Source organism: Lepisma saccharinum, chromosome 1 (genome assembly GCF_977018435.1).
Source record: "Lepisma saccharinum chromosome 1, izLepSacc3.1, whole genome shotgun sequence".
Classification (NCBI taxonomy): domain Eukaryota; kingdom Metazoa; phylum Arthropoda; class Insecta; order Zygentoma; family Lepismatidae; genus Lepisma; species Lepisma saccharinum.
The window spans coordinates 133,176,180-133,188,273 of NC_139229.1; the positions used below are offsets into that span (position 1 = coordinate 133,176,180).

General features: G+C 36.8%; 1 protein-coding gene across 1 annotated transcript; it reads right to left on the reverse strand.

The window, feature by feature from the left end:
- Positions 1 to 2,212: 2,212 nt before the first annotated feature.
- On the reverse strand, positions 2,213 to 7,546 carry LOC145985816 (uncharacterized). Its single transcript, XM_083119908.1, has 2 exons — positions 6,466 to 7,546; positions 2,213 to 6,273 (listed from the first exon to the last, which is right to left on the reverse strand). Exons 1-2 carry the CDS (start codon positions 7,544 to 7,546, stop codon positions 2,213 to 2,215), a joined length of 5,142 nt encoding a protein of 1,713 aa, XP_082976034.1.
- Between the last annotated feature and the right edge of the window lie 4,548 nt (positions 7,547 to 12,094).

Genomic DNA, 12,094 nt, shown 5'->3' on the forward strand with positions numbered 1-12,094 from the left:
TACAGTAAATCTGAGAGTTTTAGCTTTATTTGTCCGTAACTGGATATAATTGTAACTTGTTAATCTCGCCAAACACAATCTTTACCTCAATTTTGGATTTTGGAAGCTAGCTGAACTTTAGCGTTTCGAATTACATATAGTGAAGGCCTCTATAGTGGAAAAATACACCCAGTCTGTAAAAATTTGGAAATGTTGTCTCCTTCTCTGTCGAACCAGATCAAAAGTGTTCTCAAATGTTTCAATATATTTCTTAACATAACTAACTTTTCAAGAAAAAAATACCTTGTGCCCAGATAGCTTAGTTGGTATAGCATTAGGCTTTTAACCTATCTGTCCAGGGTTCGAGTCCCTGTCTGGGCGATTACGATTTTTAAATTTTGTCATCGGATCTTTAGCAGAATGGATATAAAATATGTTTACAGTCTAACAGATTATTATTTATCTAAAATTTTGCAAATAAGCTTTTAAGTTTCTCAAATATCAGCATCTTTAGCTAACAGTACAGCATAACCAGTATTATTATAATAGAAAAGTTCTGGTGGTAGAACCTACACCTACTGTAATATCTCTGTGGTATTAACTTACATGCAGCCCATAACTCTTGGGAGTGTTTCTCCTCCGTTACATTTCCTCGCCATTTACCCTTAGCGTCCAGATTAGCCTCAGAAGCAAAAAAAAGCGAAATCTTATATTTGTTCTTTTTATATCTCTGAAACCACCTATACTATAGAAATACATTTAATGAATTTTGCAGTCTTCCTGTTTGATCTGTTAAATAATCCAGTCAATAAAAATATACTTGCATAGAAAAATATGTTTTTCAGATACTTTAATCGGGTAATCTGCTTTTGCGTACTTCCTCAGAAATATACACATAGTTCTTTATAAATTTAGCACCTGATATAGAATAAGTCGAAGTCTAGTTAGAGTTGGCCTGTAAGTGCTTCTGGAACATGTAGTTACTTGAAAAGCAAATATTGGGTGTATAAAAATAGCATTCTTGTGAAACAGTAAAACATCAACCTCATTTCCTCGTAGAATTAGCTGTAAATGCTTCTTGCAGGTTAACAAAGCTCTGGCGTGTGGGCCTACATCACCTACAATCCTTTGTAAGGTTCGTGTTGTCCTATAAATTGTCGATATACATGCTAAGTCCCTAGTTACAGCCTAAGCTTTTAGTTTCAATCAGAGGATTTCAGTGTTCAAATAGTGATTGTAGCCTCGTATAATAAACCAAATGGAAATAACCCAAATGTTGATGCACCCAAAACACCCAGTAATACTTCTAAAATACCTTGAAAAAGGCTATAAGGCTAAATTATTCTTCTAGCATAGAAAAAAATTTAGCAAGTGGACCTATGGTCCATATAGTCAGTCGTCTGAGAACTTCGTCTTGTTCTGTGAATTGTCAATATATTGATAAATGGTTATATTTTTTTAAAATAAAAGAAACAATGTTCGTAAGCGTCCAGTTATGGACCCATCGGGAAAGGGATTTCAGTCTTTATAGACACATCATAATTTTCGTTACACTAAAAATTTGGCTTCGTATAAAAGCAAATAGTTGAAATGATAAACATTTCGTGTACTTTATCCAGTAAGCCTTAGCTAGAAATACAATAACAGCGTTACAGACATAAAAATTAAGCAAGCTTTGATATTCTAGTGGCACATAATAAATATAAAATATCCTTTAAAATACTCTGACAAATAGTTGTGGGTTATCTGAAATCAAAATTTTCAAGCCCTCTCTCCTGCATAAATAGGCTCTAGAATTCACTAAGCCTCAAAATAATATTGGGTACATAAAATAAAAAGCAGATGGAGAGTGATGCTGATCGCATCATCTCCAAACAGCAAAAACAAAAGTATATGGATGGAGCCCTTCCTGATATATTTAGAAAACTTTACCTAGTATAAAAGTAACAAAATACTCAGCAAACTCTAAAATAAACAAACTTTCCTACATAGCAGGCGTAACCTGACCTAAATAAATACTGTTGGATCGAGAAATAAAAGACTCGCTGCTAATATCCTTTGGCTATATTCTCAAGAACATGTACAGAACACAGTAAAAAACATGACAATCTTCATACTTTTTCTGCGCGGGATGACAGTAATATAACACAGCATAGAACAAGGAAAATACTGCACAGGCTATTGCCCGGAAAACAGAGTAAACAATATTGCCAGGTGCCAACTCACATAATATCTAACATCCTCCCACCTGAGTTGGCATATCAAACAATAATAGTTTCTTAGGTAATTTTATCTCTCTCCCACTACGTGTGGTACAAGGTTTGGTTTCAGTGGGAGGGAGAATGTCTTTCTGATGTTTCTTTTTGGTTTGTGGTTTAGGTAATGAACTCTTCATTGCTTCACCCTCCACTGCAGTCACCTCCAATGGATACAATCTCTGGACAGGACGAAGTAGTTCACCATGGCAAGTTTTCAGACGTACCAATCTTGTCACTTGATCCTTACCTGGAAGAATCTCAGTTACACAACCCAATGGCCAATTATATCTTTTCATATTGTCAAAACCAATCAACACAATATCTCCTACCCTGACAGACCCACATGCTCTGTTTATGGCCTTTTGCGTTAACTGTCCAAGATACTCATTCCTGAAACGATGCCTGATATCTTGTCTCAACTTCTGACAGTAACGGAGACGATTGTTGAGCATTGAAGAATCCACATGGTCACAATCAGGTACACCCGTCTCCCTGATTTCTTGTAAAAACATAGCAGGTGTTAGAGGAACTAATTCTGTCTCACTTTCATACATGTAGGTAAGTGGACGTGAATTAATTATGGCTTCACAGTCACAGAGGATTGTTGTCATTTCTTCGTAGTACAAAACTGATTTTCCGAGTGTTCTTTTCAACAGACCCTTCAGGACACGAACCAATCTCTCCCAAAAACCACCCCACCAGGCTGCACTGGGTGGAATGAACTTCCACTGGATTCGCTGAGCTGTGGAATATTCTTCAACTTTCTTCCAATCGAGTGTCATAAATGCATTCTCAGTTCCTCTGAAATTGGTACCATTATCACTGTAGATTACAGAGGGTCTGCCTCTCCTTGACACGAATCGTCTAAAAGCCTGGATAAAAATCCCAGTTGATAGAGAAGTAACTAACTCTAAGTGAATGGCTCTATATACTGCACATGTAAAAAGGCATATCCATGCCTTTTTGCCATCTTTAAGATAAACAGGTCCTGCAAAGTCCACACCTGTTACTTCAAATACATTAGCATCTCTAACTCGATCAGCTGGCAATGGTGCTGGAAGAGCTTGGATTGGTTTGGCTGCGTGTCTCCTGCAAGTAACACATTTCGAGAGCACTGAACGTACAGCTCTTCTACCACGAAGGATCCAGAAGTTCTCTCTTAAAATACTTAGTAATATGTTTACACCTGCATGACATGCTTTCTTGTGCCAATACATTATCAGCAATTTAACAACTGGATGTTGTGCTGGAAGAACTATGGGAAGCCTGAAATTTTCAGTATCTTCTCTGGCAATAATTTTGGTTTTCAAGCGAATAATCTTGTCCTTGCCCTCATATGTGCACAAAGAGGAAAGGGATTTGTCATCTTTTGCTCGGAATGCTTCTTGTTGTATTAGTCTTAATACTGCATTTTCTGCTTCCTGAAGTTCGCGAACACCAAGATCTCCAGATCTATGAGTCTGCGAATTTCTACTATTATACAAAAATCTTTTGATCCATCCAATGAGTCTAATCACTTGGTTATAGTTAGAGAAATATCTGTAATACCATCTAGACTCAGCATCTTGAGCTTTCATACTAAGCATCGTTGATGAAGGTAGCACGTTCCTTCTTTCTCTGTCAACTTCCTCCTTGTTGATAAGAAACTCCATCGGTGGCCACTCACACGGATCCCCTTTCAACCAATGAGGTCCCTCCCACCATAAGGATCTCAACAACTGCCTTGCATCACAACCTCTTGAAGGAAAATCAGCTGGATTCATTTCACTGGGTACATATTTCCATGCACTGGGATCAGAGAGTTTTCTAATTTCTTTAACTCTGTTCCCAACAAATACTCCCCAAACTCCTTCTCGTCGAATCCAAGTCAGCACCGTAGAAGAATCAGTCCAAAAGATAATGGAGTTATCTTTTAAATTCAAATGTTCTCGAATCCTGGTTGCTAGCCTTGCCCCCACCATTGCGGCAAGCAATTCTAGCCGAGGAATTGTACTATTCTTTGGAGCCACTCGTGCCTTTGCCTCAATCAATTGTACGCTAACACCTCTCCTTGTGTCAACCCTCATGAAAACTGCTGATGCATATGCCACTTTGCTAGCATCACAGAACACGTGAATGCTCATAGAGTTAAGTTCATTGGATTCATAATCCCAGCCCATGAAACTTCTGGGTATCCTTACCTCTTTCAACATCGGCAATTCTCGTACCCAGTTTAAGAACTGTGTTCTTATTTCTTCACTAACTTGCTCATCCCATCCGAGCCCCTCTGCCCAAGTCTGCTGAAGTAACAATTTTGGTAGAAGAGTCACGGGACAAGTAAAACCTATAGGATCAAATATACGGTGTGCTACAGATAATATCACACGTTTCGAAACTGTCTTGAACTCAACATCTTCAATGTCCAAATTAACTGTAAATGTATCGGCTTGAGGATTCCAACTGAGTCCTAACACTGAAGTAGGGCTAATGTCCTCATTAACCCTTTGAGGGACTGAATACTCCCACCCTCTAAGGTCAAAACCTGCTTCAGCCATAACTGCACGTGATTCTCTTATAAATTTATGGAGATTTTTGTGATTGTCTACACTGGTGGCACAATTGTCCACATAAAAGGAACCTCGTAATTTTAAAATAGTATCTTCTGTATAAGCTAAGTCTTCCTTCCCAAAATGACAACTCTGCAATGCTTGATCCAAATGATGTTCAATAACAGCACCCAACAGAAATGGACTGCTCGTAACACCAAACACTACACGAGTATGTCTGAATTCTTGAACCGTTCCAGTATTAATATCGTGCCACCAGAGAAATCTCAGGTAGTCTCTATCTTTAGGGTGTACAGCAATTTGTAAAAAAGCTCGTTTAATATCTGCTATAACTCCAATTTTTCCTTTCCGAAAATGTAGTAAAATATCAGCAATAAGAGCAATCAAGTTGGGTCCAGGTTCTAAACATTGGTTCAAAGACTGTTGTCCTTTTACTTTAGCAGAAGCGTCAAACACTGGTCTAATTTTTGTCGTGTTACTGCTCTCTTTCACTACATGTCGATGGGGTAAGTAATGGCCAAAATTCTCTGTTTCATCCTCTGGAACCACCTCAATAACTCCCTCGGACAACCATTCTTGTAGCACTCCATCGTAACTCTGCAACAGATGTTCTTGTTTCAACTTCTGTGTAGTTGACCAAAGTCGTTTTTCTGCTAGATCTTTATTGGTGGGGAGAGGCGAACAATCTTCCTTCCATGGTAACTGTACTTCATATCTTCCTTCAGCATTGAATGTCAATGTCTGCAAAAATTGTTCTTTGACAGCCAGTGTGTGTTCTTCCGCAGACTTCTTGGCAATGGGATCCTTGATTCCTATGGTATCCAGTTCCCACAGATCAGCTACGGCTTCACCAACATATAAATTCGATACCAACAAAGCTGTATCTGATTTTCTGTTTTCACCTGGAACTTTACCCATAAGTGTCCATCCCAGCTGAGTTTCCACAGCCACTAAACCACACTTTAATTTCACAACATGGCCAGTCAGTAATTTACCACAAACATCCGCACCAATAAGAATTTCAACTGGACCTTTCATCTTACCAGTATCTGTTAACCTTATTTGACTTTTGTTCAGCTCATTTAACCAAACACCTGGTGTTACATAAGGAATCTCACCACATATTGTATCTTGATCAAGAACATCAAATGTGCACGAATATTCTCTCTCAATGCTACATACCTTAACATTATAAACATTATGATTACAAGGACTAGACATGGTACCACCAAATAGTGAATGTATCAAACTTTGTTTGCCAATGGAGCTATAACCCATACCTGTTACAAGAGATTTGCATATATACGATTTTTGTGAACCTGTGTCAATAAGAACTCTCACATTCCTGCTCCTATTGTAGTTACCTTTCAAATCTACTACCAATGTCTGCATGAATACATGCGGATTTTCAAGTTGGTTTATCAGTGTATTGTTTACCTCAGCATTTGATTCTTTGCCTTCAGAATAATGGTCAGAATCATTATCTTTGTCTGAAATATTAGGACACATCAATACAACATGCTTTTTCTTGCAAACAATACATTTCAAATTGGCCTTGCACTTCTTCGAAAAATGACCAAATTTTAAACATGCAAAACAATGCTTTTTATTTTTTAGAACCTTCTGTCTTTCAGAGAGAGACATTTTCTGGGCTTTAAAGCAATCATATGAACTGTGCTTACCACCACAGAACACACAACTTTTCTCCCTACCACCACTGACACTCAACAAATCTGTCGCACTGGGGATAATAGGCTGACGCGGTGGAGAACACCTTTTCTTCCGAACTTTCACTGCTGCACCATCCAATTCAAACCCAGCTGCTGCAAGGTTGATTCGTTCTTCTCCTTCCACTTCAGATCGCAGGAATGACATCAAGGACTGCAGTCTTCCGGTCGGTGTTGTCTCATTATTTTCCTCAGCAGCAGACAATGTTCTTCTCTGCCACACACGCATCAAATCCTCTGGGAGACTGGACTCCACCAATGGAAACAGCATTGCTGCATATTTGTCGCTGGTAACACCCATCGATTCTAATGCTCGAAGTTGGGACTCCAGTGTGTCATACAAAGTGCTCAAACAAATTTTTTCTTGACGGTTCAACACCTTTTGTAACACCAATTTTAGCAGTTCACGCACGTACACTTCCACGAGCATATCATCGCGACCAAAACGTGATTTCATGGACTGCACAACTTTCGGGTAATTTTCTTTTGTTGGTGGAAAACTGTTCACAAGCTGGCGTGCACGAGAACCTTCAATTGTCGCTTGTACCAAATACTGAAACTTGTCCTCTGCAGGAATTGTATCATCTTCATCGATCTTCTTGAACTGTCCCCAAAAATGTAACCACTCTTTCAAGTCCCCTCCAAACTTCTTCAGTTCGATTTTAGGTAACTTGAATCTTCGATTCTTTACTTCCGAAAACGACTCGCCTTGACAGCAGTTTCCTTCCGACAACTTCAAAAAGTTCGACACTTCAATACGTCGCTTGTTGAACAAACACTGATAATCATCCGACACTGACTGTTCTTTGCCTAACTCATTTTCACTAGCACCAGATTCCAACATCAAATCAAAAACAGTTATGTCAGCAGCATGTAGATCACTTGCCTTATTTTGAAGCAACTGGATATTTGCTTGAATAACATTCCTGTCCGGAGTTTGCATCGCTAACTCATTTGCAATCTTCTCCGAAACACGTGTAAAAGCTGACCTAGCCACTGCACGGCTTTTCTTGAGACGATCAATGTCCGTTGACATTTTTCCGATATTTGCACTTACTTCTTCTCCGGTCCAACACAGAAAAAAAGACAGGTCCTGTCACGGTCGCCAATAAATGTTGGATCGAGAAATAAAAGACTCGCTGCTAATATCCTTTGGCTATATTCTCAAGAACATGTACAGAACACAGTAAAAAACATGACAATCTTCATACTTTTTCTGCGCGGGATGACAGTAATATAACACAGCATAGAACAAGGAAAATACTGCACAGGCTATTGCCCGGAAAACAGAGTAAACAATATTGCCAGGTGCCAACTCACATAATATCTAACAAATACATATAGAAATACAGAACCAAAAATAGCATAGTGGAAATCAGTAAACCCTAATAATAATAATAATAATAATATATTCTGTGGCTTACATTTTAGCTAAAAGTACTTTTTCTTTAGTGTTTTTTGAAAAAAATTAAATAAATACTAAACTCTAAATTAAAAATTTGTAAATGTATATATGATACGAAACAAAATAAATACAAATTAATACATACCCTGCAAAAAAATCAGTAAAAAAGTTGAAAACATCTCTTTGTGCATCCAAAATATAATAACAAATCCTTCCTGACTGGATTAAATTGTGTTATTTGAGTAATAATAAGCCTAAACTTGTAAAATAAAAGGGTAGAACTTGTCAAAACATACTTTTGCATCCAAAATATAATTCAAAACACATCTAAATTGTGTTATTTGAGTAAACTAGAGAATAATACTGTAAACTTGGAAAAATCTCTCTCTCTCTCTATCTCTCTCTATCTATCTCTCTCTCTCTCTCTCTCTCTCTCTCTCTCTCTGTGTGTGTGTGTGTGTGTGTGTCTTTGAGAGTCCAAAATGTAATAAAAGACACGATCAAATCGTGCTATTTGAGTAAATATTAGGCTAAACTTGTAAAATAAACAAATAAAGGTTGAGAACACACACTTTGTGTGCCGAAAATGTAACTAAAAATCTTTCCTGAACAGATAGAATTGTGTTATTTGAGTAATAATAAGCCTAAACTTGTGAAATAAACAGATAGAAGTTGAGAACACACACTTTGTGTGTCGAAAATGCGACTAAAAGTCTTTCCTTAATAGTATAAATAGTGTTATTTAGGTTAAAAATAGGTATAAAGTTGTAAATAATAAGTTAAAAAGTTGTAAAAAATGTCTTTGTGAGTCCAAAATTTAATAAAAAATGTTGCCTGAATAGTATAAATAATGTTATTTGAGTAATAATAAGCCTAAACTTGTGAAATAAACAGATAGAAATTGAGATCACACACTCTGTGTGTCGAAAATATAACTAAAAGTCTTTCCTGAACAGATTGAATTGTGTTATTTTGGTAATAATAAGCCTAAACTTGTGAAATAAACAGATAGAAGTTGAGAACACACACTCTGTGTGTCGAAAATGCAACTAAAAGTCTTTCCTGAACAGATTGAATTGTGTTATTTTGGTAATAATAAGCCTAAACTTGTGAAATAAACAGATAGAAGTTGAGAACACACACTTTGTGTGTCGAAAATGTAACTTAAAAGTCTTTCCTGAACATAGAATTGTGTTATTTGAGTAAAAAATAGGCATAAACTTGTAAATAATAAATTAAAAGTTGAAAAAATCTCTTTGTAAATACAAAATTTAATAAAAAATGTTGCCTGAATAGTACAAATAGTGTTATTTTGGTAAAAATTAACATAAAGTTGTAAAATAATAAGTTAAAAGTTGAAAAAAAATGTCTGTGAGTCCAAAATTTAATAAAAAATGTTGCTGATTAGTACAAATAGTGTTATTTTGGTAAAAAAATTAACTTAAAGTTGTAAAATAATAAGTTAAAAAGTTGTAAAAATATCTTTGCGAGTCCAAAATTTAATAAAAAATGTTGCTTGAATAATACAAATAGTGTTATTTTGGTAAAAATTAACTTAAAGTTGTAAAATAATAAGTTAAAAGTTGAAAAAATGTCTTTGTGAGTCCAAAATTTAATAAAAAATGTTACCTGAATAGTACAAATAGTGTTATTTTGGTAAAAAAATTAATATAAAGTTGTAAAATAATAAGTTAAACGTTGAAAAAAATGTCTTTGTGAGTCCAAAATTTAATAAAAGTGTTGCCTGAATAGTACAAATAGTGTTATTTTTGTAAAAATAAGGATAAGCTGTGAAAATGTTTGACATAAAGTCAAAGTTTGGTAAAAAATAAACTCAAAATTAAGTTAAATAGCACACAGTAACATACATTTACTACCTAAATCAATAATCAAAGGGTCCTAGGTTCGTTACCCCGTGATAAAAGCAAATGGTGAAAACTGTAGGCCCCGTCCCTAATAGCTCTCCCTTCTTCATAGTACAGATAAAAAAAAACCTGCGCTAAAGCGTCCTGTGCCTTGGAGGCAAACCTGAGCGGAATATTAATTGGCGGCGGAAACCGCATAGCTTCAGAGATTTGACCCTTGCTGCTTATTTCCAGACATCCTTTGTTGTCTGGTTGAATCCCTCCCCTGCCCTACGGCATTGCATACCTTTCTCCTGTTCTTGCGTACTGGTTAACCTTGAAAAAACCGGTTCTGAAAATCTACCGACGCGTTCTCTGATTGGTCAATCGGGTTCCTTCTTTGTCCTGACGTTGTGACGTCATTTGACCTTGACCGCATATCTCCCAAATTCCTTTCTCGTCTACCTGCGCGGAATATTAATTCATTCTCTCTGTCTGGCATCAGAGCGGAGTCGAGATTCGGAGACCGTATTCTGTCTAGCGTGTTGCACCACCGTGTTTCATAACATGATGAAATTACTGCATAGTACTAATTAATAATATTACATATCGCGGGTTCGAGTACCGGGACCGTCCCCAATCGTAATTGGACCTGTACCTACAGCCATTACCTCCGTTCATAGCGGTTCATAAACCATAGAAAACTTATTTTCAATATTATATTATTATCGATTGATACATTACATACTTTGCAGTAATGAATATAAAAACATATGCATAACATTTAGTACCTCTAATTACCTGCTATATACATATTTTTCATAAAATAAATAAATATATATTCATAAAAAGTTATAAACATGCAAATACATAAATGTAAAGTACTCTAAGTACTTGCAAATGAATTCTAAGTACGTGCGAATTAGTTCTAAGTACGTGCAAATTAATTAAAACCCGTGCAAATTAGTTATAAGTACGTGCAAATAAAGGACCACCCACGAAGAAAACAGACGTTGGCGCAGATACCATCTACTTGGGTCTGCAAACGAGCCGCTTTCGAGATAATTGCGAATGTGTGATTACAAGCCGCCACTGACTTCATTGTTTGTAAACGTTGTCCTAGTTGTTAAAAATGCTAATAATGTTTGCGAATGTGTGGTTGCAAGTCGTCATTGATTCCATTTTGTAAACACCGAGTGCTTTACTCCTTGCGCGGTCTGAGGTTTGCTCTTTGTTTACAAAACAGAACATTTCCGAGAGGTGACGTTGTAATCAAACAGGATGAATACAATCAGTACAGAGAATTGTACATGCTTGTGATCAAATCCGAAATGAACCGGGGGTGTTTGAAAGAAATTTACAAACTGGGACGACGTTTACAAACAATGAAGTCAGTCGCGGCTTGTAATCACATGTTCGCGATTATCTCGAAAACGGCTCGTTTGCAGACCCATGTTTACTGAGACCTTTTTGCTTCTATTATCTTGTACTTTCACCTATGTCAGGTTGCGCTATTACTTTTGAGACACCCTGTATACTAAGATGATAAGGTGATAGCCTATTGACTTACACCAGATAATTCTACACAGCAACAAGATTAATATGCTACATCGAGACATATTACTATATGCTCAAGTACCTAGTGAAAACCATTGTACCTTGTGCCGTATTGAATATCAAGTTCAACTCAACAAAAGAATGAATTTCCCCTGGGCACGTCTTTCGTATTGTTGTAAAAACATTCAATGTTGCTATGATTGAAACTCGACTCGCACTAGTCGCCTTGAGTTTTCCTATCCTCTCCGTTTATTTTCTCCCTCTGCCATGCCTCTCTATATTTTCATTTTGAATATATTCCACTAAGCATACTTCCTCGGGCTCCGAGAAAAACGTTCTTCCATGAATACCTCTGAGATAAGGGGAAGAATCCTTGAAAAAATCCGCCTCCACCCGCATACATTCAGAGGTATGCGCTTATTGCCCTGGTACCTTTAATATAAACCAGGACGTCATTTCCTCTGAATAGTTTTTCCCGTTTTGTAAAATTAGCTTTATTTGTTTCCATTTTATACATATTGATAAAAGATAATGTCGATAGTACCATGCTTGGGGAGCCAGAAACAGGCACGGTTTATAACACAGAGTATTAGTAATTGAGGGCAAGTTAATTAATAATCATATAATTGGTAATGGTGGAGTCAAGGGACATGGATGTTCTCTGTGAGTGTCCCTTCATCAATTTTATCACTCATCCTCATCGCCACGATTAGCCAAAAGTGACAAGTGATACTAAATAACAAAAATCAAATAAAAAGTACTACACAAATCCATGCTT

What these genes read in the sequence shown, in the direction of transcription:
- LOC145985816 (XM_083119908.1), bottom strand. Translation starts at nt 7,546, where the DNA reads ATGTCAACGGACATTGATCGTCTCAAGAAAAGCCGTGCAGTGGCTAGG. An exon ending in AAGTTGTGTGTTCTGTGGTG is followed by an intron (nt 6,274 to 6,465) that starts GTAAGCACAGTT and finishes CTAATATTTCAG; the next exon opens with ACAAAGATAATGATTCTGAC.